This window comes from Ostrinia nubilalis, chromosome 24, assembly GCF_963855985.1.
Source record: "Ostrinia nubilalis chromosome 24, ilOstNubi1.1, whole genome shotgun sequence".
Classification (NCBI taxonomy): domain Eukaryota; kingdom Metazoa; phylum Arthropoda; class Insecta; order Lepidoptera; family Crambidae; genus Ostrinia; species Ostrinia nubilalis.
Genome location: NC_087111.1, coordinates 9,945,811 through 9,972,850, shown reverse-complemented (window position 1 = coordinate 9,972,850; position 27,040 = coordinate 9,945,811). Strand labels below are relative to the sequence as shown.

Below are 27,040 nucleotides of genomic sequence, written 5' to 3'. Positions count from 1 at the left end.
ATCTCTACATTAGCTCAAGGTTGACTAGTAGAGAATGCTAAGTTAGTTCTCTAATTGTAACTTTGTTTCTTTTTTAAATAAAGTTTAAACAATTAAATCGTTATATACCTGATTGATATTTATTACCACTGGCTAAGATCCAACCTACAACAACAGTTAAAGTCGTAGTTGTTTAAAACTACATTATTGGGAACCGTTTGTTAAAATAGGAACCTCCATTATTTACTATATACAATTTTTCAGTAGTTCAGTACGTGAATTTTGTCGTATTAGGAAGATACTTTATTATTTTGTTACAGGTCATTATAATTCTAACATTATTCTTAAGTAATGTAAAACATTTCCGAGATACGACAAAACAGACACATAACTTGTGTACTTTATGGCGTACAAGTTAACGATAAATATTGATTAGTATACTCAGCTTTGCCTTTAATTTGAATTAACAATTAATGATTTAAAATATTGTCTTTTTTATGGAAATGAATCTATAGAAATAATACAATAGCTCTACATATTTAAGCTATTATGGATGTTTCAGGTATGTGTTTGAATGAGACTCAGGGAAAAGATATATTGTTACCCCGATTTTTGGAAAATAACACGCGAGCGATAGTTTTCGTGAAATACTAAAATTCAAAGGTAGGGCAAAGCTAAGTAAGTTGCTAAGGAATGGATGTTACTTATTGTTGTATGTATGGGTGAATATCCCAAACACGTTTTTTACGCGGCGGAGCTGCGAATCGATGGGAGAAATGTAACTAGAGCGATGATTTTTTTTCTGTATATAGTTTAAACAGCAAAGTCTTCAGGACAATAGGTAGTTATTTTATGTGCTAAAAAATTTTTCAAAGACCCAAAATCTAATAGCGGTGGCGCGTCCTAACTCTATTTCTACTCATAAATTGTGTTATTCCTTCTTTCTCGGGGACTCTAGTAATTTAAGAATAGTATAGCCATAAAATACATTAAATAAGACTTCCAAATGATATAAAAGAAATGTGATATTTCATATTTTAAGTGTTTTAAATAGCCTTTCAAAACTGTCCCACGAAAAAAAGCAATTACAGTGGCTCAATTTCGACACTCTCTTACTTCTCCAAAGAAGCTTTGAGAGACGTAGAGTTCTTCTTCCCTGCATCACTCAGCTGTGTCCTCCTGATCGGGCTATAAAGACTTGCGACTTGTGGTATTGTTTTTCCAGCAGACCCGTAAATATTTGTATCAGCGGCACAGGAATACAAAATTTTTCAATTTCGCTGTCAAGTGTATGAGTGAAAGCTACTTACTTAGATGCTAAACGATTCTTTAACATGATTAAAGTTTGGTGTTTTGTATCTGCATACAGAAATTATTGATCAGAATTATAGTTTTCATTATAATTTGAATTTTGTAACAAATTTTTAATTTCGGTGGCGCAATTTCGGTGGCTCCGGTGGCGAATCTATTGCCAGAATTGGTCTTATTGGCTCTAGAACATTGTACCTAGGTCTACTAAGGTCTCAGCCATAACTACAATGAGTCAACTACGTCAGTGAGTCGAAGTTGTGTGATGTACTCGCCGTATCTTGATACTGAGCTCGGTCTAGCTCCGAAGCTTGAAAACCTCTAAGTGGGAGGTAGTGAAGACTTTAAGAGATTATGGTGTCTCCAACTCTGAACCCTCGCAGCAATCAGATAAGTTTCGAGTTCTGATCTTGGGGGAGGGCTGATATGATGAAGTTTTCATACAAATACTTCAGAAGTTGCATGTATCGACAATCAATTTGACGCCATTAAAGAGACTGTAGCACAGCCCAGGTCTTGACCGAATCGAAATATGTACAAAAAGGCCAATAATAATGACTGATTATAGTCCTCAGTCTTCTGCATAATTTGACGCGGCATTAAATAATATGTACGTAGTATTACGAACGTCTTTTCGAAAATGAGGTTGTCTGGGAGACTGGATGTTGGATAGCGAGAGTGTCATATTTCAGGAAAAAGCGGTGAAGCCCGAAGCAGGAGGCCTCACCTGACTCTGCACCATCGCCAATGTCCATTCCATTCCAGTCTCTACCACCACCACCATGTCTTATTTTTTGGTTTATCGGCCAATAAACATGGTGGTATTTAAGGGAACTTTAGTACTAGCATTCCATCTGATTTCATAATCTCAGTTGTGATTTCATTATCTCCTGGTACATACCTTGTTGTTTTTAATAGGGCATTCTAATCTCGCTCAAGCTAAAGTCTAGGATATCTTCGCTACAGTGTCGGAATAATCTCGATCTTCAGCCTAATTACTAGTAGTGCTTCTTAATCTCTCCTAGCAGCTTAGGCATTTACCAAAATGGTTCTGCTATCTTCCTTATTCATGTTGGTAGGTATATTCAATTTGGTCCTCGCAAATACATACTTTCGATTTATTACAAAAAAAAATGTCTCTATAATACACTTTGTATCAGCGCGAGGACTTGGATGGCTATTTATACATCGATACTAAGCAAAATCTTAAAAACAGATAAGAATAGTTCTGAAACAGCTAAAATTTCCCTAGTCTCGTAGGTTGCAATCTATTCTGCCACTTGAGCTGAAAATTCGTGGGGTTTTGGAGCTGGATTGGCACTGGTCGTGGCTTAGGCTTCATCAGTCAACATCTTTTGAGCATCTTTTATTCGGAATTCTTCTATTTCGGTGATCACTTCTTCTTCTTCCTCGGTCCCTCACTGATGAGGATCGCGACCGCAGATAGTGTTCCTCCATAGACTGCGGTCATAAGCTGTGTGGTGATCGGAGAATGCAAATGTGATTAAATTGCCTGTTCGTCTAAAAATGACTACTACATTTTGATTTTTGCAGTACTATTAGGGTGCAGCTCAGTACGCTTTTACAGTTCTGGCATCTTTTGCTAGGCCTTCTCTCTCCATGAGGCTGGCTGGATTTAGTCCTCCGTTTCTTAATTGTACTACTTTCATTTAGCTCATTGTCGCTAGGTTTGCATAGTTTTCCGTTAAATTAGCCTGTCACAAACATGTAATGTGTTAGTTCAGTAGCTGGTATAGATCTAAAAATATTTTCATACTTAATCTGCAGTTCGCATGGTCTTTAGCGAATAATTAGTAGCGTAATTCTGAGTGTCGGATAGGTATGATACCATCATGAAAACTTGGCTAACCTGGACCAACATTTTTACTTATCCCAACTATAATATTATAAATGCGAAAGTAACTCTTTCTGTCTGTCTGTCTGTTACGCTTTCCCGCTTAAACCTCGCAACCGATTTTGATGAAATTTGGCATAGAGATAGTTTGAGTCCCGGGAAAGAACATAGGATAGTTTTTATCCCGGTTTTTGAAACAAGGACGCGCGCGATAAAGTTTTTCTGTGACAGACAAAATTCCACGCGGGCGAAGCCGCGGGCGGAAAGCTAGTGGAAGATAAACCTAACGCCAACCTGGGGCAGTTGGTCGCCCTCCCGGGACTAGAGTTGGTTTCTGGGTTTGAGGGTCATGTATGATGTCTTTGTGATGAGTCTAGAACAACGTGGCTGTTGGCGGCTAGAGCCAGAAAGTTTTGGATTTGTTCTCTATGGAGGGATTTTGCCGTTATCACCATGCTTAGCAGGCTGGTTGGTAGTTCCAGTATGGTAGTATAATACCTGGAAAGATGCTGCAGCCCACCCTCCAGTATTTTGATTGCTTAGTTGGCTCTTACGACTCACATGGGAAGATCAAGATCAAGACTGTAACACGGCGCGCCCTTTTATTTACTTCGAGCGACCAGCGCCGAGCCGGCCACTACGTCACAGCGAGGACTACGCGCGCGCAGCCGGTTTACCCTGCCCCGAGACCCCGCACGCCGCCGCGTACGTCACACGCGCTCACCGGCTGGCTATAAAAGGCGTGCGAGCCGGCCTAGAAGTCAGTTCGTCCGCGACGCTCCGCGCTTCCGTACCACGGAACACGATGCGTCCGCCGGATTGAACTCGCACACACCGCGATGGTAAGGTCTGCTTCCGTAACACGGAACTGACTGGACATCGCGTTGTATCGTCCTATGCACGCTTCACGTGCTGATAGATAGATAGATCTATAGATATTTAAATGTTGCCTTGTAATAATCAATTAACTTAGTTTCGCTAATTAGATGTTGCACATTATTTATATTCATGCTTGGTTCAAATGCATAATCCAATCCTGTTTTTATGACTTAGATAATTATTCACGCTTCTTGCTATAAATTTATTAAGTAAATGCTATTGTATTAAATATGGCCCTAATGCATACGCCGATCCTAGTTTTATGCTTTGCACATGCTTTTGTTATGAACTTTATTAATTAGACGCAATTGTTTAGTTTTCAATTAAGTTTAGATCATATGCATAAACCGATCCTTGTTTTGTGTTCTAATTGAATTACTCACGCTTTTGTAATAAAGTTTATCAAGTAAATACAATTGTATAGCTTACTATTGGATCCGGCTCAAATGCATATACCGATCCTCATGTTTCGCTTTGAATATTTAATTAGTCAATGCAATTAGTATTGCTTTGCTCATATGTACATGCCGATCCTAACTTTACTGTGATAATTTGTTTGTATCGACTAACTATTCCGTAATAGAGAGGTTGTCTGCTTTGATCTTGTAATTTAGTCATAGGTTGATTGGCAATAAACACGAGATAAAGCCCTATACAATCGGTTTTGGTCATTTCTCTCTGTAGGTTAGGTTCCCCTCCTATAAATTGGGCGACCCAACGTGGCGCCCTCTTACAATCTGGCGCCCAACGTGGGGCCCTCTTACAACTGGCGTCCCAACGTGTGGGGCCCTCTAATAAACTGGGTCCCATCGAGGCACGAACCTAAGCTTATCATTTAAGACCAAAACCGCACAGACAACCTGCTCTCTTAGTTTCGCGAACTAGGGATTAGTCGAAATAGGGTTAGGCTAATTAAGATAGGCTAGACTCGTAACACGAGTAGGTACCTACTTTGGCAGATTCGTCATTCGTGGTAGGTACTACCACAGGCCGCCAAAGATTTGGAAGACCCTTCTATTGTCCACGAGTAACAGGAGGAGTCCATCCAAGATATAATTTGAAAAGATGAAGGAGGAATTTGCCCTTCTGCGAAATGTTTTCCTCTATGGCAACCACACTTGAATTTCAAGTCACCTCAACCTTCCATGAGTTCGGAAGTTGCAAGCGGGCTTATAGTGGTGCCGTCAGAGATGAAGGTTAATAGCAGCGAAAAGCTGAAGGAGGAATATGCCCTTCCGCGAATTGTTTCCCCTATGGTAACCACACCTGGATTTCCAAAGTCACCTCAACCTTCCATGATGAGTTCGGAAGTTGCAAGCGGACTTACAATGGTACCAGTGTTAGGGATGAATGTTAGCAGCGAAAAACTCAAGCCCTGCTTCGATACAGGGGGAGGGAAGAAGCTCTTCGGTCACATCAGCCCTGTTTGGATACAGGGGGAGGGAGGAAATTATTCCTTACGGGAGAAGTTTGAGAACGCCTGAGGGTTTTCGTGGCAACTGTACTCAGGGCTCAGCACCAAGGCCCTATATGATGTTTCGAATTCATGGACTAGCTCTTTGAAATTGCAGACACAATGTTCCTGACCAGTCCCTGGGCCTGTACCACTCATCAGCGCCCCGCCTGCTCCAGAGCGCTGAGACGGCGCCTGTGCCCAGTCCAGCCGCGCCTCTCCACGAGCGTGGTCAGCCAGCCCATGGTGGTGCCCCGAGCTACCTCCACAGTACCATGCGTGAGCGTGGTCAACCAGAGGCCGAGCCATGCGTGAGCGTGGTCGGCTGAAGAAGATGACCTCCCGAGCTACCTCCGCAGTGCCATGCGTGAGCGTGGTCGGCTGAAGAAGATGACCTCCCGAGCCACCTCCGCCTTGCCATGCGTGAGCGTGGCCATACGAAGAAGATGACCTCACGAGCCACCTCCGCAGTGCCATGCGTGAGCGTGGTCAACCAGAGGCCGTGCCATGCGTGAGCGTGGTCGGCTGAAGAAGATGACTTCCCAAGCCACATCGTGTGATGGCACGCCGTCATCCACACCAGTCCTGGCTTCCTCGTCGGGACGACTTCGGAGCCAGAGGGGGAGTCTGTAACACGGCGCGCCCTTTTATTTACTTCGAGCGACCAGCGCCGAGCCGGCCACTACGTCACAGCGAGGACTACGCGCGCGCAGCCGGTTTACCCTGCCCCGAGACCCCGCACGCCGCCGCGTACGTCACACGCGCTCACCGGCTGGCTATAAAAGGCGTGCGAGCCGGCCTAGAAGTCAGTTCGTCCGCGACGCTCCGCGCTTCCGTACCACGGAACTGACGGAACACGATGCGTCCGCCGGATTGAACTCGCACACACCGCGATGGTAAGGTCTGCTTCCGTAACACGGAACTGACTGGACATCGCGTTGTATCGTCCTATGCACGCTTCACGTGCTGATAGATAGATAGATCTATAGATATTTAAATGTTGCCTTGTAATAATCAATTAACTTAGTTTCGCTAATTAGATGTTGCACATTATTTATATTCATGCTTGGTTCAAATGCATAATCCAATCCTGTTTTTATGACTTAGATAATTATTCACGCTTCTTGCTATAAATTTATTAAGTAAATGCTATTGTATTAAATATGGCCCTAATGCATACGCCGATCCTAGTTTTATGCTTTGCACATGCTTTTGTTATGAACTTTATTAATTAGACGCAATTGTTTAGTTTTCAATTAAGTTTAGATCATATGCATAAACCGATCCTTGTTTTGTGTTCTAATTGAATTACTCACGCTTTTGTAATAAAGTTTATCAAGTAAATACAATTGTATAGCTTACTATTGGATCCGGCTCAAATGCATATACCGATCCTCATGTTTCGCTTTGAATATTTAATTAGTCAATGCAATTAGTATTGCTTTGCTCATATGTACATGCCGATCCTAACTTTACTGTGATAATTTGTTTGTATCGACTAACTATTCCGTAATAGAGAGGTTGTCTGCTTTGATCTTGTAATTTAGTCATAGGTTGATTGGCAATAAACACGAGATAAAGCCCTATACAATCGGTTTTGGTCATTTCTCTCTGTAGGTTAGGTTCCCCTCCTATAAATTGGGCGACCCAACGTGGCGCCCTCTTACAAGACAAAATATAGAACGAATTAAACTAAGTCCTCTTCAGAACAATTCGAACGCATACTAAAATTTGTGTGATAAAACATAATACAGGCCTGAATATTGTTTTTAATTATAAACATCTTTACTGGATAATAATACTTAATTGATTACAAATAAATAAGTAATTTTAGACAATTATCCATAACATTCCGAATTCCGCTGTATAAATAAATTTCGGTGGATTGATTCTTAATTCCGGTGGCTCAAATACAATTTCGGTGGCTCTTGATAATTTCAAATTAACATATCTCGAGAAGTTTTAATAATATTTTGATCTCTACCATATCATTGAATAATACAAGTTATTTACTATTATTTCTGCCACAAAAAAGTTTTGGAAAGTGGAAATTAAAATTCGCCACCGGAATTAGGCAAAAAACGAGTTTGTTGATATTCACCCGTATCATAGGTATTTAGGTATAGTAATAAATATTATTAAATCTCGAACTCATTGATTTATCATTTGACACTTCCAAAAAACCTTCAAATAACGATAAAATCTCGGATACTATCTTTATCTGAATCAGAAAAAATACAGAGAATTGTTAGATTAATAACACAAGATGTTTAAGATTTCTATCTATTGGTGCATAAACAAAAATAATATCACATATAGATAGAAAAACTTACTACTTAAATTGTTAATAATTATAATGGAGTAATAACATTTCAATAAATAGAATTTTAAATTAAGGAAAAGCCCACCTACACGTAAGTACTTTAGCGCGACTAAGTATTCCTTATAGTTAGCACTTGTTGTATGAAAAAATAATTTAAACAATTACTTAATTGTTATGAAATTATAACATTATAACATCCCTTTTTGCGTCAGGGGTTAATAAATAGGCCTCGGTGCAAGTAAAATAAAATGCAATAATGCACGATTAACTGTTTTTTGTTCAGTTAAGGTTTATTTTAATCGTGAAGGTTATTATTATTTCCTTTGACTATGAAATTACAAAAAGAAAGTATAGTAAAAGCTCCTAACTCACCTTTCACTGAAAGTGCAACACGCCCGCACTGCGCCCCGTTTCCAAACCAACTATGTCCTAGACCCCATCTATACTGTAAGTTATTGATAAATCATCATCTACAATTATATTGGAGGATATTCAGCGAGGTTCCGTATCTAAACTCAATTTTGTCAAAATTATTTGAAATCCTGAAACTTTTCCTATTTTCTTCTGAAAATTTAAGAATTGCTATTGTGAGAGCCCAGCTGAAAGATCCTAGCTACATATGAATTACAAATAGTGGGAATGTAGGTGGGAATTTTTGTCTAAGTAAGTCTTCAAATCATCGAAAAGATATAATACGTATTCTTGTATGTACCTATGTAGATGTGATGTGTATCATTTTATTTATTCTACAAAAGAAGGCCATTCCATCTGAAATTCAGTGAGGCCATTACAGAAAACTTACTTTTGCGGCCTCTATTAATACTATTGTAATCACTTTTATTAGAACGCTTAGGTATGTATATTTATTCTAGATCTCATTTTGTAGAGTACTATTGTAAAACCATGAGTAATCTTCAAAAATCAAAATCATCGGCATCATTGAATAGGTTTCTGCATCCACAGCCTGAACCCAAATGAATATAGGTATCTATCACTTTATCAAGCAAAGTAACATTGTGTGCACTCGTATGCAACGTTGAGTACTCTTCAAGTCGATGATTGTCAATTTTCCGATGAGTCAAGGTGACCCATGTGGAAAAAATCCAGCACTACAGACGAGGCACATCAAGCTTTACACTATGGTATCTTATGTGATTGTAATAAATGCGATATTGCAAAAAAACAATTGTGGTCTGATGTGGTGTTGCTGCAAAAAATATTTGCCTAAGAAAACATATTTATTTTGCATATTTATTGAGCATACTTTTATCCATTGGACGGGTTTATGTTCTGTTTTTGTGTTGCGTTGTATTGTTTTTTATGGTACATTTTTTCTTTCTTTTGTTCTAATACGATAATATTGTATTTCGTCTCTAAATCTTTGGGTAAAAGTCCACGTGAGGTCTAAGTAGTACTTAGTAGTATTTGCTCTGGTAAAGTTCCATATCTTAATAATTGCAACTCAAGATTAAGAGGATATCATCTATTTTCATCAATTTATCGTTCGTTCAATCGTTGGTTTCAGCCAAATGACGTCTACTGCTGGATAAAGGCCTCCCTTGGGTTTTCCACAATGAACGGTCCTGCGCTGCCCGCATCCAGGCTCCTCTCACGACCTTTACCAAATCGTCGGTCCACCTAGTAGGAGGCCTGCCCACGCTACGTCTTCCAGCCCGTGGTCGCCACTCGAGAACTTTTCTGCCCCAACGGCCTTTTTTCTCGTTGACAAATTGTGTCTAAACCTTCATGAAAATCTTTCTGAAGTGTATTTTAGATGAATTTTTCGCAAGATAAACATTGTAACTTTTAGTCATTCAAATAAATAGTTTCAAGTACTTGTGAGTAATTAATGATAGGTACCTACACGTGATTTCCTTAGTACTTGCACTTAAGATAATGCTATACCTGCATACTAACTGGATGACTATTTCACTCAAATTGATATCAGTAATTCAAGGACACACAATACAGTGTATTATTTTGATATTTAAAAATTTCCACTTAAAACATGAAAATTACGTAAAGAACTGAACTTTTGTACGCATAAATACCAAAAAATACTCTACAGCTTCTAGCTCATCTACAAAATGCTAAAGAATGGTTCAGTACCATTTAGCACAAGTATTTGAAAGATTTAGTTTACAAACTTTTTCGTCATTTGTCGCTTTTTTTAATTTTTATCAATGTCATAATCTTTGACAACGACAAATTCACTTTTATTTTTGTTTCAACTGTCATAATCGCAAAATTTTACGCCCAAAAATGCAAATGCAAATTGAAAATTTAAAATTATTCAAAGTCTACCGACTGCCCACCCTCTAGCATGGCGTGCCACACCAAATTTAACGTGAACAAAATCAAACTGGATGAGGAATTGGCTATTAAAGGTACTAAACTAAATCATAGAGGTTATTAGATAGATACGGTAGGGTAGACCGGGGACAATAGTACCATTTTTTGGAAATTGTTCAATATTGAGAAATCTAATGAAATGTAACTTATTCTGTTGGGATGCTGTAAAAACTAGACTCTTAAGCTACAAATTTAAGCATGCAGAGTTGAACTATTATTTCGAATACTTAATGAAAAACGAATTTGAACTGTACGATGTCTCATGTTACAATTGACCCCTACAACGGGTCAATTGTACCAATAATATATGAGGCAATAAAAGTAGTTATGTTTATTTAATCATCACCTTTATTGGTATTCTGTTCTCTTAATCTCCTACAATCATCAGTCTTTATTAATTGAGATCGAAAATATTTAGGAACAAGTATGAAAAATCAACACTTAAGTTTAAAAACAACACAATAACTTTTCTTCCATAAAAACGAATAAACTAACTGTTTCTACATAATATGCCATCTATTTGGCTCGGATATTGCTTCTGAAACAACAATAAGCATAATAACAATGATAGAAATATCAAAACTGAAAAATCTATTTTTGTATGAGGGTACAATTGACCGCTGGTACAATTGACCCTGATTATTTATACCTACTACTGCTTCGACCTTTTAAGATTTTTTCATAAGCCTGTTCATAAAGGAATAGATCCGTTGATCCGCGATCAAATACTTAGTTCAACAAAATGTTCAAATACTTAGTTACTTACTGAATTAAGCTAAAATGTACATATTCAGAAGGGTTTTAGAAACCTATATTGAAACATTTTAAGTAGGAATTTAGGTACTTATATCACCTTTTTATCTACTTATTTAATAAAACACATTAAGTATGTATCTTATTAATGCTTAATGCATGCAACTATGAATGACCCTAGACTATATTTTCAGTAGGTAGGTATGCCTGTAATTGTAAAAATATGATTGTAAAAATGTAAAATAACCACGTGAATGTTTTATAATAACTTATCTTATTATAAGTATAGGTACTTTAAAACCAATTTAAAATATTATGTAGTAAGTATAAAATAAGGTTCCGGGGGTTAATTGTACCACGGGGTTGATTGTACCGCTACAATTGACCCCATGGAGACTGGTACAATTGTTCCAAGTAGGTAGTCAAGAGAACTTCACCTAAAATTCAGTCATTTTCACAGTGAATGCCAATAATTCGCTGTCGATACAAAGTTTAGAGCCTGGATAAACTATTGACAACAATACTTTGGTAACAAATAGCATATTAAGCAACTTATGGGCTCATATATTTGACATAAAAACTTACTGCGGCTGGGCAAAAAACAAAAATCCTTCCTGTACACCTTCGTTTCTCAGCACAAGCGCCGCCGACTGGTGAGCGGATGGAAACACAAAAAACGCATATTCTGACGCTATGCACACAATCTAACGTCGCTTGTATGAAGAAATATCGCCGATGGTACTATTGACCCGTGGTACTATTGTACCCGGTCTCCCCTACCTTAAAGTTTCATTAGTTTCATGATCACCAATTTGTAGAACCAATTAAGCTGCTAGACTGAGTTCGAAATGCGAGCTTTCTTCCAAGTTTTCCACGCTCCAGAATAATTGACTGTGCTGAAAACTAGGTACTGAAAACTTATACCTGTCATTACATGCGGTACCAACATTCTGAAATTAAAAACGCGGTCTGAAATTCAATGAAGAAATCTGAAAGTAGAATAACTTCGATGAAGAGGAAATAAAACCTTAGAATCCATTGTGATCCTAAGAATAAAAGCCTTTATAAATCTTTGTACCTTGGCTTTTATTTAGATTTTCACAACTTTGAAATACCTCAGGCTCTCTGTTTAGACCATAGGGAACACATTGAACTGATTTTTTAGCTTCACCAACCAGGTGCCGGGGCACTGATTGAGTTAAGCGTTAATGTTCTTTGGCAGGTGCACACTTACTCGGCCCCAGTTTAGAGTCAAAATTCGACGAGCTCCGGTATGACATCGTCAACAAGATTGAGAAGGAGCTGGTCGATTCCCAAAACGCCCGCGATTACATCTCTCAGAAGTATGATGAGCTGTGCAACAAGATTCAGTATTTGACAGAATTGGACGCTACAGTGACTGGTTTCAGGTTGGTAAACAATGTAGAAGTCATCCTTAAGATGTTTTATTACACCTTTTTTAAATCCGCGGGTTAGTCCAAAAAAAAACACCTTTTTTTTTCTTTTTGTTTTGTTTTAGCCAAATGTTGGACAAAGGTCTCCCTCAAGGATTTCCATGATGCCCGGTTGGTAGCGGTCCTCATTTGCCTCTGATAAATCAGAGAAGGTCGTGCTCCTGCAGTGGAGACTAAATTACTTGATGATGATAGACATCTCGAGAACTTTCCTGCCCCAATGGCCATCGTCTCTACGAGCTATGTGCCCCGGGCTGGAAGACGTAGCGTGGCCAGGCCTCTTACTAGGTGGACCGACGATCTGGTAAAGGTCGTGGGAAGAGCCTGGATGCTGGCAGCGCAGGACCGTTCATTATGGAAAACCTTGGGGGAGGCCTTTGTCCAGCAGTGGACGTCATTTGGCTGAAATGACGAACGACGCCGATAGACACCTAACGAACGGCGCGTCAAGGGAGCATCTTACGTATTGTATGATGATGATGATGATTTTTTTTCTCTTATATCCCTGGTTCCAGCGGCAATCTGTAGGGAACTACAATAATCCACTCCTGTGTCCGTTTGCACGCTGTTCTTTGTCATGTGTAGGGTGGAATCCAGATGGATCATGATGATGATGATGATGATGAAATTGTGGATTTGGCCTACATTCCCCACACTGTATACGTTTACATCTATGTAGGTAGGTATTCTACCAATTTTTTATTTATTGCCAGGAGTGACGTGAAGGCCATAGAGAAGCAGATAGCAGAGTTGTCGACCAGGGTAGATGACCTGGAGAAGCGCACCATCTGCAAGGAGTGCCCGTCGCTCACATCCTCCATGTTTTGACGTGTCGTCATCGTGAATATACGTTTGGGTAAAAGTTTAACTGTCTTTTACTTGCTTAATTAATTGAATATCACCACATTTACATGTATGTAAGACCTAACTGAATTTCCTGACAGAAACTATATTTTTTTCCCTGAAACTCGTTAAAAGAAATAAAGAAACATTGCTACGGACATCATACAAAGACAAAAAGGTAAATAAAAAGCATATTAATATGGCCGTGGCCCACGGTGAGGAAGGCCACGACGCTGGTTTTCAGTGTGCCCTATGCCCAATGGGAGTCACAGAACACAAAATTAATTTGACGTTGCTAATATCTTCAAATAATATTTCGAGATTTTACATAAGTGCCTTAATACTACTTAAATAAAGTGGAATTCAAAGATTAAACGAGAAAGTTGGTAGATTTAAATTTCTGACTCTTGCCCAGTTGTATGCTGAATTTCAGATGTGAATATTTGCTCCGAAGTTTGTATAAGGCGATTACAAAGTGATCTATCGTCATAATAATTATGTATTGAAATCATTGATGTAAAATCTTACGGTACAATTTTAGTCGGATTCAACTCCAGTGGCCTAATTCACGTAACAAAACTTCAACGACATGCAAGCGATTTGATCGCTGGAGTTACTTTTCGTATTCACGTATTATAATTGCCCCATTTTGTTACTATTTCTTTTTTATGCGTAATCGATCGTTGCCTCCGCGGTAATTCACATTAGATACAAATTTCGTGAACCACTGTCCTTCATTCAACCAGGAATAGAATCGTAAATCTCATTCGATGCTTGGACAGCAGGGACGTCATTAACCTATTGGGGCCCTGGGAATAAGGATCAAGGAAGTTCCTTGCTCTTCAAGTGGGGAAGTGGGAAAGAAGCTTGGGTTTGATTTATCTTGATGACACAGTCAAACATATTTTTTATTCACAACGATGGTGCTCTGTGCCTGCATCTTACCAGATGAAAAGTGATGATCAAGTAAAAAAAAACTTTTTTTCGTACAGTTCGTATTGATTGTTAAATTGTTACTTATTTATAATGTAACTAATGTGTAATTTAATTGCTCATTATAACTGCAAAACTAATCATCCAGTACAAATGGTACGAGTTATGTCCTCATACATAAAATATTTTATCAACTGATTCTATTACTCTGAAGAGCGCTACTTGTTTTGATATGCGATAAAAAGTATCAATTTATACTACGCAATAACACTTGTGAATAATTTATATTGTTTTATGAACCGTTGAGTGCGCTATCGACACTAAAATGATATTGTGGTGATAAGATTCATAGAAATGTTTCGTTGGTGGTATGGTAGGACTGGTAGGGCTTGTTCTAAGTCCAGCTGGCTACACCGGGGCTTAAAGCTTGTGTGATTAACAACATTGTTATTTGTTTTGGCAGTTGGTCATAGGCGGTTCCTTCTTCATTTCACCTTCGGCATTTTCCTCAGGTGAAATTTAGACCAAGAGCTTCATAAGTGTGTGTCAAAAATATTTCAGTTAAAATAATTACAACAAAAAATTGCCCTGCATTGAACGCAAGGAGGAATTAATAAAACACAATATTTTTGTAATAAAATAATTATTATTCTATTAAAATACATTAATTAAATATTATTAACATTATTATTCATACTTAATTATTAATTTGATAAAATAACGAAATAACAGAAATAAATCGCTTAAAATATCGTCGAACTTTTGGCACGATTTGTTCTTATTCTACCTAAGTACCTTTGGTTTGGTGCTCACTCTGTCTTTCATTACTAGAATGAATAAGACAACGCTAGTTATTATACTTACCTACCTATTTCATTTGGCTACCAGCGCACTTAAATAATGTACAAATCTCACAATTACAAACTATACCTAGTTAGCTTAGGTCTAAATATTCTTGCATCAAAAAATAAAAATATTTACATTCGTCGGCTCAATATCTGTAGAAAAGATATTTGGCATAAAATAACAACTGCAAAACCTTTTGACTTTCTTCCAGCTATAAATAAATACTTTGTTTTACAAAATTATGTAGTTGCTTTTAAAACATTCATTCTACAGATACTGAGGTAGGATCAACTTGAACCATTTTCCTAGGTTTAAACTATTCTTTTTTAACTTGCCAAGTGTTTATTGTTTTACCTAATAGTACGAAATGCGATAGAAGCAATTTTCCCGCTGCCAATGGGTCAACGTTTTAAAAACGTCCCGATTACCAAGCATTTCCCTGAGGAATCCACTTGGTCCCTACTGTGTTCATGTTCAACTCATTTGTTCATACACACAACTGATTACTAAACTTATTTGTTCATTTAAAAAAATCGGTTCCCTCTGTCTGCAAAACTTATTGTTCTGCAGAAAAATAGCAGTTTAAAATGGCATATTATAAGTTACAAAGATTATGACAATAATAAGTAATGATATTTGACGTAAAATGTACAAGTCCTTGCGTTTTGCCACATTCTGCCCATCCTTCAAAAACTATCTGCCTTATTTCACACAGCACATGAGTATTCCGTATCCACTTACAACCTCTTACCGGCCAGGATCGATTGAATTTGCGTCACCGTCTTACCCTTCGTCTCCGGAATCAAAAAGAACACAAAGAAGATGCAAAGAAACATAAAGCACCCGAAGAACCAGAAGCAGGTGTGAATACCAATGGCAGCCTTCATCAGAGGGAAGCACATCGTCACAAGGAACACGAGGAACCAGTTGATGACTACACTCAGTCCTGACGCCGCGCCGCGGAGTTCCCCCGTGAAGAGTTCAGCCATCATCATCCAGGGGATCGGACCGAAGCCCATCGAGAAGGAAATAATGAAAAGGACGAGGCAGACGAGAGGCACCCAGCCCACAAAGCTCACGTCAACGCCTCCCGCTTGCAACTTGAAGTAGACCCCAAGGATGGCGAGACAGATGCCCATAATCACACAGCTTTGGAGCAAGAGAATGCGTCGTCCCGCGCGTTCGATGAGGAGCGATGAGACATAAGTGGCGAGGGTTTGCACGACGCCGACGATGATAGTGGCGATGGCAGGGTCGATGTTGGAGCCAGCGGATTGGAAGATGTTGTTGGTGTAGAAGATGACGGCGTTGATGCCGCTGAATTGCTGGAAGAACATGAGTCCCAGTGAGCAGATGAGCGCCTTGCGTGGCGCGCGACTCTTCACGATGCTGAGGATGCCGCCTTGTTGCCGCGACGCGTTGTCTATCTGCAAGAAGATGAACAATCTGATAAGATAGAATAGAATAGAAAACTATTTATTTGAAAGAAAGGTTTAAAAGCAGGCAAGACATAGATATAAACAGAGAGAAATATACAAGTGGACAGTTAACTGCTTGTGCCCCTCTCGCTCGCAGATAGGTTCAGTGTTCAGGGTAGACTAATGGACTCAACAAATATGTTACTTCAAACTGGAAACAATATCGACAGTATGAGAAGTGGTATGGCGGTCCAACTTACCACCAATCTTAAAGACTCGGCTCTTAGTTAAAAAAATATGTAAACAAAAAGCCCAAAAGATTATTGATGATTAAGAAGAACTTACGTCTTTCTGCATATCCTCAAGCTCAGCAGAGATGTCGGCGTCCGGGCCCCGCAGCCAGCGAAGGGCCTTCTCCGCGTCATGGCGCCGGTTCTTGCCCAGCAAGTATTGAGGAGTTTCGGGCATCCACCTGGAACCCATGACGTAATATTAAACTATTTTCTGTTGCTTATTTATGTTAGTTTTCTTATTTTTATCCTATCAAGGACGAGGACTGTAAAACGTCGACTAAACAAACGCGTGCAGAATGCAGATCGCATGGGCGATGGTGATCAATGCGCGTGCATAGATCGCTGCGACCAATGACAGGACGCGTTGATGTGAACTCATCGCTACAAATTCATACAAGACATTCTGATCGCCATCACTATCAAGCAACGAATGTCACATAAAATATTATCGTCGCAGAGTTAATAGCCGCTGGGCCAGAAAAGTTCTCGAGTGGCGACCACGGGCCGGAGGACGTAGTGTGGACAGGCCTATATCTACGGGCGGCGCAGCACCGGTCGTTGTAGAAATCTTTGGAGGAGATCTTTGTCCAGCAGTGGACGTCATTTGGCTGAAATGAACGAACGAATTTAGAAAAACATAATCTCAGAAAAACTTCCCGTGCCGAAAACAGCTCTGAACTCACCAGAACACTATAACCAGGAGAGGCGGGAGCACAGCAGATATGATGGACAGCGTCCGCCAGTGGGTATAGGCGCCCACGACGAAGGTGAACAGGATGCCCACGGTCAGGAAGAGCTGGAAGAACGCCCCGAGGGACCCTCGAATGGAGGTCTCGGCTATCTCGCCGATGTACATGGGTGCTGCCACGCAGATACCACCTGGAAAGGATTATGAAAATTAGGTACATTCTGCAGTTTAACCATCTCCTACAAAAGAAGAGCTTCCAGGAAGTACGTAATTGATTTTGCTATGTTGCCCCTAATTGAGAGACGGAATCGCTCTGATTCTGTGTAAATCGCGTAGCTATCTGTCATGTGTACCACCTAACTTTAACGGTAACTATGACGATAACCGGTGCGTTTTGTATGGAGTTAGTCAATTTTTTAACGTTTGTCAAAGTTAAAGTAAGATGGTGCAACCAAGCCATACGCCCGTATTCACAAACATTACTATGAGGTCTCACAGTGCGCGTGGACGCACAGGATGACACACGATCCAATCACAGAGCTCTATTCAACGCTGTGCGTTGGATTTTCTGCTTCACTTAAACAAGCATCGTTTGTGAATACGGGCGTAAGACTTCCTATCATATTGTTTGCATGTAAATCAGAGGTCCAAGGTTCTGTCGCAGTAATTACCATTCAGATTCAAAACAAGGCATACTTTTGCAATTATTTTATTTTCATTACGACTTACCAGTGCCAAGACCAGCGAAAACCCTGGCCGCGATCAGCATGCCGGCTCCATTGGCGAAGATGATGAGCAGCCAGTTTAGCATGAATGGAATGGACAGAATTAGGATAGTTGGCCGCCTGCCGATCTTCTCGGCGAGGAAGCCCACTGGTAGTGCGATGATGAGGGCACCTATGGCCAGTATTGAGGATACTGTCCCACCTGTAAAGCAATAAGAGGATTAAAACTGTGGAAGATTTATAGCATTCATCATCAATGAGGGCTATCGTTTTTATACTTAACAGTTGGCACCCCTGGCGATTGACAGGACCTTACTCTACAGTGGCGCCATCTTGATGAGTGCAAATGCGATAGTCCTCCTACCACTTTCGCGCTCACCAGTTGGTGCCACTGTCTTCGCTACTAGCAAGTGACAGGACCTTACTCTACACTGGCGCTAACTGGTGAGCGCTAAAACGATGGCCCTCATTGCATATTTTGAGCCCGATCCTGGACTATCTTTTACGTTTCTAGCGACAAGGTAAGCGGTTGTTAGCATTTGGAAGAGAATATTCGGATATTTGTATAATATTCGACTGGCTTTTATTTCAGTAAATAAATTCTGAGGAACACAAAAGTCGGAACCATTTGAAAATAATCTTAATACCTACTTGCCAAGTTTTAGCAACTCTATCCAAATTATGGCACTTTTTTCAGGAAAGTCGTCAATCTACTTCTCTGTGTTGTTGTATTTGATCTTTTAAAATCATAATTCGGGATAAAAATGCGTTACTTTAAAAGTAGTATAGATTTAGATACCCTGTTGTAAAGGATTTTTGCCATTTATCGCTTACTTTTGGCTCAAGATATAAATAATAGAATTAGTGCCTTTTTAACACGCTTTTATTAGGTCGTCGTGTATGTAACTAACTATGAAATGGAATCTTAGAACCTCAATTACACGCACTTCTAATTCTTGTATCATCATGAAACTTGGCAATTATTGTGTAGATTGGATGATAATACAATATTATGGTACCATCGAGCTGGTCTGATGATGGGACTGGAAGGTGGACATAGGGTGTGCGTCAGAACCGCGGGTGGGGTATCATGAAATCGAATGAAACATATTCTGGTATTTAGTAGTGTTTTACTATTATTTGATAGCGAAGATAAAAATTTTAGTACTAATCTATAAACAAAATTAAACGAAAAACAAAGTTCCACCGCCAACCTGACGTCAGGATGGCGGGTGGGTAGTTGAACGGTGTACAATACTTAGAAACTGTAAATGCCAATTTTTAGTATCTCTTCATTAAATAAATAAAATAATGTTAATTCTTATCTACGCCTTTTTATTTACTTGTGAAATATAATTTTTTCAATGTCGGAAGCCATACAAATTTTTTTTTTGTTTAGATTCAAAAGTTCTCTGATTAAAACAGCATTAAACGATAAATGAGGTGCACTGATATTTAATACATATCTACAAGTATTGCATAGTAGAGTAAAAAGATTTAGTAGTTCTACTAAATACAAGATGAAACGATTAACAAAGTCCGCCGCCGTCCATTCTGATATCAAGTTGGCGGGTGGAAATAAAACGGTTTAAAATGCATAAAGACTATAGATGTTAACTTATTATAATAGTCCTTTGGTAACTACTTACATTTATTTTAAAATAATAACTTTTTAACATCTTTAAATATTATTTATTTCATTATTTTTAATAACCATTCTGTGCGCCCACATGTTAAGAGTCGCGGCTTAGATTAAATTATGGATTGTAATTTGTACTTAAATATGACTAACTTGTTTTGTGAGCCTTAAATAAATAAATAATAAACCCTTGTTCCACATACTTTATGGAATGAGATCTAGTAGACTGGAGGGATGATCGGGATCACATTCTTTATTAGCCATGGAACATTTCTCTCGACAGAGTAAGAGCAATGAGAATGAGAAAATGTTTTAAATTACTGCGTTTCATCTTTTTAATCTATTATTTAGGTACTTACCTACTTACTAGTAAACATTTACATAGAAGTTTCTCAATTTATAAATATTTAAATAAAACAACTGCTATTTACATAATTTATTCATAATCATCTCTAAGTTAACTATAAAATTATTATATCCGCCAATATTCCTAACTATTATGTTATAACATGAAATATTTATTGTTACTAACTATTATGTACTTTATGTTATATCATACTAATAAAACATAGCACAATAATCGATTGTAACATCTGATTATGCATCCATACATTAATATTGTTGTTAGTTTTAAGTACCTACTACATCGTAAAACTGTCTCCTGGCCTCCACGACACAGGCTTGCCTAGTGTGGAGTCCAACGTTATTATGTGAAAATATGTAATGATATTTTGGTAATAAACGATTTTATTATTATTATGTTTGTACGCTTTGGAGCTCACGGGTCAAAAGTGGCCCGGTCCTTTATGAGGCTTGCGTGGGGATACAGATCCAACACGTAGAGGCCGTTTTAAGCGCAAAATAATCGACAAAAGTGAAAGTGGTGCACATGCTGGATCTAGTCTCTGACTATATCATGGGATGTAGCCAGAGACCAGCCCCAGCCTGTGCACAGGAGCTATTGCAGTTATTGGAGAATGGACTAGGGTTATGGATGAGGGATGGATGGACTGGTTACTGGGCTATGGATGGAGACTACGGGACACCTGCCTGGTTCATAGTCTCGGACTGAAAAAATGGCAGGCGGTGACTAGCCAGCGACTAAATGGGCCCCCCCTGGCGTCATGGGTCGTATAGACCGGACTGAGGGGCAACATTGGCGTCTGCCAGCTCAGGGGTGTAGAGAGGTGTGCTGCGCTTTCTCCGAAGTTACTCGCGGCGTTATGCCCTTTAACACTTCCACCCCTGGAGCATATAGCTCTAGCGACTCCACTCTAGCCGGCCGGTTAAGGCAAGCCAGAGGTGAAAGTCCTGCAGACCCTCTCGGATTCCACTTCGGCAAGCCGAAGACGAGGGTCTTGACCGACTCTCGGGAGCACTCGGATTAACAACTGGCCCCGTGGTGTCGCTACTCACCAACAGCTCGCCACAAAGCTGCCCTGCGGGGCTTATTATTATTATTATTATAATTTACAGTCTTGATAGGAATTCTCATCTGAGGACTTAGTGTGAGTTAACATCAAAGAAGATTTTAGATCATCAAAGAAGTTTCCGCTAGGTTCGCTGTCATACGTTTATTGTTACTTTTGCAGTCGACATCGAATGGGTTTGTCATAAACTCACACTACGCCCCCTGCTCTGAGGAACTTCTATGTAAATGTTTACTAGTAAGTAGGTAAGTACCTAAATAATAGCTTAAAAAGATGAAACGCAGTAATTTTAAACATTTTCTCATTCTCATTGCTCTTACTCTGTCGAGAGAAATGTTCCATGGCTAATAAAGAATGTGATCCCGATCATCCCTCCCGTCAACTAGATCTCATTCCATAAAGTATGTGGAACAAGGGTTTATTATTTATTTATTTAAGGCTCACAAAACAAGTTAGTCATATTTAAGTACAAATTACAATCCATAATTTAATCTAAGCCGCGACTCTTAACATTTTGGCGCACAGAATGGTTATTAAAAATAATGAAATAAATAATATTTAAAGATGTTAAAAGTTATAATTTTAAAATAAATGTAAGTAGTTACCAAAGGACTATTATAATAAGTTAACATCTATAGTCTTTATGCATTTTACACCGTTTTATTTCCACCCGCCAACTTGATGTCAGAATGGACGGCGGCGGACTTTGTTAATCGTTTCATCTTGTATTTAGTAGAACTACTAAATCTTTTTACTCTACTATGCAATACTTGTAGATATGTATTAAATATCAGTGCACCTCATTTATCGTTTAATGCTGTTTTAATCAGAGAACTTTTGAATCTAAACAAAAAAAAAATTTGTATGGCTTCCGACATTGAAAAAATTATATTTCACAAGTAAATAAAAAGGCGTAGATAAGAATTAACATTATTTTATTTATTTAATGAAGAGATACTAAAAATTGGCATTTACAGTTTCTAAGTATTGTACACCGTTCAACTACCCACCCGCCATCCTGACGTCAGGTTGGCGGTGGAACTTTGTTTTTCGTTTAATTTTGTTTATAGATAAGTACTAAAATTTTTATCTTCGCTATCAAATAATAGTAAAACACTACTAAATACCAGAATATGTTTCATTCGATTTCATGATACCCCACCCGCGGTTCTGACGCACACGGACATAGGCACTCCGAAACGAAACGGCGGAATCGCATCGAGTTTGGGTTCATTTGATTTGTCTTTTCGAGCACTTTAAGTACTAGATGATGACGTTCAGTAATGAAAAGCATGTTTTTAGTTTTTTAAACTATTAATTTATTATTCCTGTAATGCTTCGGCACTTAAATACAACAGCTACATAGAACGAGCCTACACTCACATGTCACTGAAGCAAATAACAAATAACGTTGTCAGATCAGCTGATGGGCTCTGGCAGGCAGCCAAAGCCATACGTATTGTTTTGAACGTGCCCCGTGGGTGTGACTGCGAAATTTATTTTTATTTCGCATATTATCGTAAATAGCAAATCCGGATAAACAAGTTTGCGGCTCTAGGCTGCGTATTGGTTTACATTTTTTCCAGGGGCACGGTTCAAAAGTTAAAGATTTTTCGTTACAAGCGGTTTTAAACAAATGCAGGGTGCCACTTTCATGAACTGTATGAAAACAATTTTCTATCATTACTTACCTACATTTAATTTTTCACTGCTGTTCGTTCGTTTTATTTGATTTCTATTTTCTAAGTAGTTCATAAGTTTTTATGTACTAGTTTTGATAATTTGGAAGGTACTGTTTTATTTTATTTTACATTTCTTAGGAAAATGTACAGCTAAATGTGATATTTACCTACAAGTTTCCACCTATAGTTAGATAATTAATTAATTTTATCGCGTACAGAAAACGATGTTAATAATTTATGAAATTCAAACTACTATTTAACAAAGAAAAGATTATTAAATTTTGTTTTAAACTGGTTGATAGGGGTATTGAATAAGTCTAGTTCCATCTCATCGTATTAGTTTAACCACAGAATAATAATAAGTACTTCGTACAGAAGATTTTCTTCGCGAAGGTATTTAAAAAAATGTATGCTCAATGTCGTTAACAATATGGTGTAATTTAGCTTGTCTCAAGAGTCGAGCACCATTTTGTTGACAAACGTCAGTGATCGGTACTGCGCCGAAGACATAGGGCTGACCACAGATATGGATATCTGTGGGGCTGACTTCGGTAAAATGATGTGTGACGTGAGGTGCCAAACTGCGAAAAATGGCGGAGGAAATACATGAATAAGCATTAATTATATTTTGTGTTTCTAATATTATTCAGGCAGTTAAAAAATACTGCACAGTATTAATTGCACCACCGTTTTTACATAATGGTTTATTGTCTTTACAATGCAAATGGGTGAAGAATACGTGCGTGCGTCAATACTCGCTCGTGATTGTCCTGTCGATTTGGTATCTCAGGAGGGGTAGTCGCGCGTGTTTTGTTTTCGATGCAAACTCGCGGAGATGAACAGGCCTGGTTTAACTTCCTCAACAATTTTCATCGTAATGATCGCGTGGTCCAATACCTACACCTACGTCGTTTAACAACTTCTCTTGGTGTAGGTATATCTTCTACTACTAGTATTATTATTATTTGTGCTTCTACGAGTACTATCTATGACTCAGCTACGTTCTACAATGTCTGATGATCCAATAGGTCTTTATCCAAGCATGTGATGTCGACCGGAGCGAATGTATCAATAATGATTTGATGACTTAAGACGTTGGGAGCGCCATCGGGCACGCGGCCAGTTCAGAAGATTTACAGACTACTATAAGGCTTTTGTTTTAACGAATTACAGAGTTCATTTGTTGCATAGATTAAAGTACTGTCAAGCTGTTTATACAATACTTACAGTAACTTCCATGGCTTATAGACACACATTTCGCCGATAGAACGTTTCGCCGAATCATAGTCACGGTTGGGTTTGTTTACGAAATTATGCTTTGACGAACTCGAAACGAAATTGGTTTTATTACAAAACATATACTCACTATCATTAGAATCCAACAGAAATTCAGCAGGCTGTCCTATAGAGTTGATCAGGATAGTGTTATTTGAATCCTCCGCAGACCTAGCCAGGGCTGGGATGGTGGCGTCTGTCCCATTAACCGGGACGTAAGGCTGCAGCTGCGGCAGCGCCGGTGATGTCCATGCCAAGATGGTTCCAGCGATGACGGCTCCGATGGCAGCTGGAATAGAAAATAACATGGTTGTTTTGTAATTTCGGTCGGTCATTTTAGAACCACCCGACCATTTATGACCAGAAAATCCACAGATCACAGAAACTAAAGGGAGATGTGACAAGGGGGCGGGGCCGGTGTCGCAGCAATATTGCCAAAAACAGAACATATTGCTCGTGAAAGCAATGATGACAGCAGCGACGTCATAATGTAAACAGTTTACATTGCATATTTTGATTTCTTTGTGTGTGTGAATTTCTAATGCGACACTGAGTTTCGAACTAACCTCGAAGACGAGGAAAACCCCGAATCACATGGACATGGATGTCCGTAGTAAATAAGGACCTTAAAGAGGTCCAAGTCAACAAAGAGACGACTTAGGACGGAGACGCATGACGCGGAGGGCCGACCCCAAATAAAATGGAAATAGGCCGGCCAGGCAAAGAAGAATTTATTTTGGAATATATTAGACCTTGAATCTATTGGTGGACGTCGTAAAAGAAGGGACAAATTTATTAACGAACATCAGCCCCTTATCCCGTTTGGCCCGGGCCAAATCCTCCATTTGCCTCTGGTAAATTAGAAAGTCGTGCTCCTGCAGTGGAAACTATACACGATGATGAAGAATCATCAGTGAAAGAGGTTTCAACAAGACTCCTGAAATTATTAGGTGGAAATTGTATTATGATGTGCAAAATCTTATGAATGATATTATTATAATCTCTACAAATCTGTGAACATGGGTATTATTACTTCGGTGCTCTAAATATGCGTGAAATGGAGTCAGGCAACGAGCCTGTCCCAGCAATATAATAAATAGATCTTGACTTGAATATTCTGATACTCCTATCCCAAAATTTTTGGCTTACGAATGGTAATGTGTACTTAAAGGTAAACAGTTTGTTTGTATTGTAACATAAAGTTTCTGCTCTGCTACGTTGGTAGCGGGTAGGGGCTGTTCCAAGTCCGTTTGGCTAGTTAACTGCCATCTTTGTCGCTATAACAACCATTTTAACAGCATTTTTTTGTTTCGGCAGTTGGAGATAAATAGCCAGCTCCTCTGTGGTTTCTAGCTATTGAATTTGAAATAGTTTTGGAACTTCTGGTTTAGTTAGATGTGTCTTTAGTTTACACAGATAGTCTGAAGTGGAATATACCGTCAGTTGCAGGTTCACTTGGGGTAACTGACAAAATACGGTTTTTGAGTTAAATATACAGTTTTTCTTAGTTTTTTCTGCTCTTTCGAATGGTATACGTAAAAAAATTCTAGCTTTAAAAAAATTACAATTACACGGACATTTTCAGGTGTGAACTTTTCAGATTTCCTTCACAATTTTGGTGTAACTGACATTGTAATAATTTTACCAGGTTGAATTGGTGTATCTGTAATAATGTAAAAATTTTGCTACAAAACTTTGCAATTACACTGATTTGCTAAGGTTTATAACATGAAATAAAATAGGAATTTAGAAAGTTTTAAGATATATTACATTATTATTATACCAGCAGTATCAGTTAAAGAAGTTAAAGTTAGCTCAACAAAAAAAAATATTGAAATTGAGCAAACTATCCAGCCAACTAGGCGTCACTGCGCGTTGCTAACATTAACTGTTGTTACTCTGTTACTTTTACTGTTGTAGTACTCATGACCTTAATTCAACGTTGCTATAAAAAGGTGGGAAATTAAATCCATTTTGTTTTCAGTTTATGTTGCCCCGTAGAGCTAAATACGGTATTGGTAAGTCAAAGCTTAAAAAAATATTCAAATTACTTAGTTTCACAGTAATACTTTAGTTATTTCAATATTTCTGTCGTAAAAAAATTAAACACACATATTTTCTTGATTTTCGTGGTTTTTTTAACATTTTTTAATGAATAAAATAAAAGTTACTTCTAATGAAATTAAAAAAAAATAAAGAAAACGACAAAATGTTATTTTTTTCATGAATTCTCTTATTTTTTAATACTTTTACATAAATTATACAGCAACTAAGTAAACAAAACCCAGAAAATCAGCAAATTATTTTAACTTTGGGCAGTACTTACACCAATTTGACCTATGTTTTTTCGAAAGTTTGGTGTAAAATTAGTGTAACTGTCAAAAGTACAAAAATACATTGGTGTAACTGCAATTTATTTCCTTAACTAAGACATATTAGATAATTCTTTTTATTTAATCGAAAACCGCGTAGAATTCTAAGCATTTCTGTAAAAACAGATCCAAAAAAGGTTAAATAGGAAAAAAGTTATGTCCGATTTAAGACGAAAAAAAACTTTAAACGGCTCTACTGAAAAACTGTATTTTGTCAGTTACCCCAAGTGAACCTGCAACTGACGATACTCGTATAATGTAGATGTATAGAAACAAATCAAGATTCAGACAGACTCAATCATGAAGAGCATTCCATTCATAAATTTTTTGCTCAATCGATTTTTTCTCGACTGTTACCAGTTATCGATCTGTTTACAAAGTCACGTGGGAAGATATTTTTAAACTGAAAGTTGTGCCAAACGTCTGTCTGTTTTAAATAAGGTTGTTAACACCTAGGTTATTTTAGTGCGTCACAATCACAATCATTGTATGGAAAGGACAATGGGCAAAATGGTACCCGGCTCCAATAGATATGTGTCT

General features: G+C 38.5%; 3 protein-coding genes across 3 annotated transcripts in view; 1 reads left to right on the top strand and 2 right to left on the bottom strand.

Annotated features, from left to right (window-relative positions):
• LOC135083775 (facilitated trehalose transporter Tret1-2 homolog) overlaps positions 1–8,247 on the bottom strand; it is a 62,579-nt gene extending 54,332 nt beyond the window's left edge. The window contains exon 1 of the mRNA XM_063978522.1: positions 8,170–8,247. The gene's annotated coding sequence lies outside the window, so the exon portion shown is untranslated. The remainder of the gene's footprint in view (positions 1–8,169) is intronic.
• Positions 8,248–9,998: 1,751 nt separating this feature from the next.
• LOC135083842 (uncharacterized) lies at positions 9,999–13,224 on the top strand. The gene is made up of 3 exons (XM_063978581.1): positions 9,999–10,184; positions 12,125–12,311; positions 13,070–13,224. Exons 1-3 carry the CDS (start codon positions 10,121–10,123, stop codon positions 13,182–13,184), a joined length of 366 nt encoding a protein of 121 aa, XP_063834651.1. The 5' UTR covers positions 9,999–10,120; the 3' UTR covers positions 13,185–13,224.
• Positions 13,225–14,758: 1,534 nt separating this feature from the next.
• The window catches only part of LOC135083772 (facilitated trehalose transporter Tret1-like), a 45,658-nt gene continuing 33,376 nt past the window's right edge, over positions 14,759–27,040 (bottom strand). The window contains exons 3-7 of the mRNA XM_063978515.1: positions 24,220–24,417; positions 18,107–18,304; positions 17,373–17,568; positions 16,742–16,868; positions 14,759–16,405 (exon numbers count right to left, since the gene is read on the bottom strand). Coding sequence (XP_063834585.1) covers positions 15,716–16,405; positions 16,742–16,868; positions 17,373–17,568; positions 18,107–18,304; positions 24,220–24,417 — 1,409 coding nt within the window. The 3' untranslated portion in view covers positions 14,759–15,715. The remainder of the gene's footprint in view (positions 16,406–16,741; positions 16,869–17,372; positions 17,569–18,106; positions 18,305–24,219; positions 24,418–27,040) is intronic.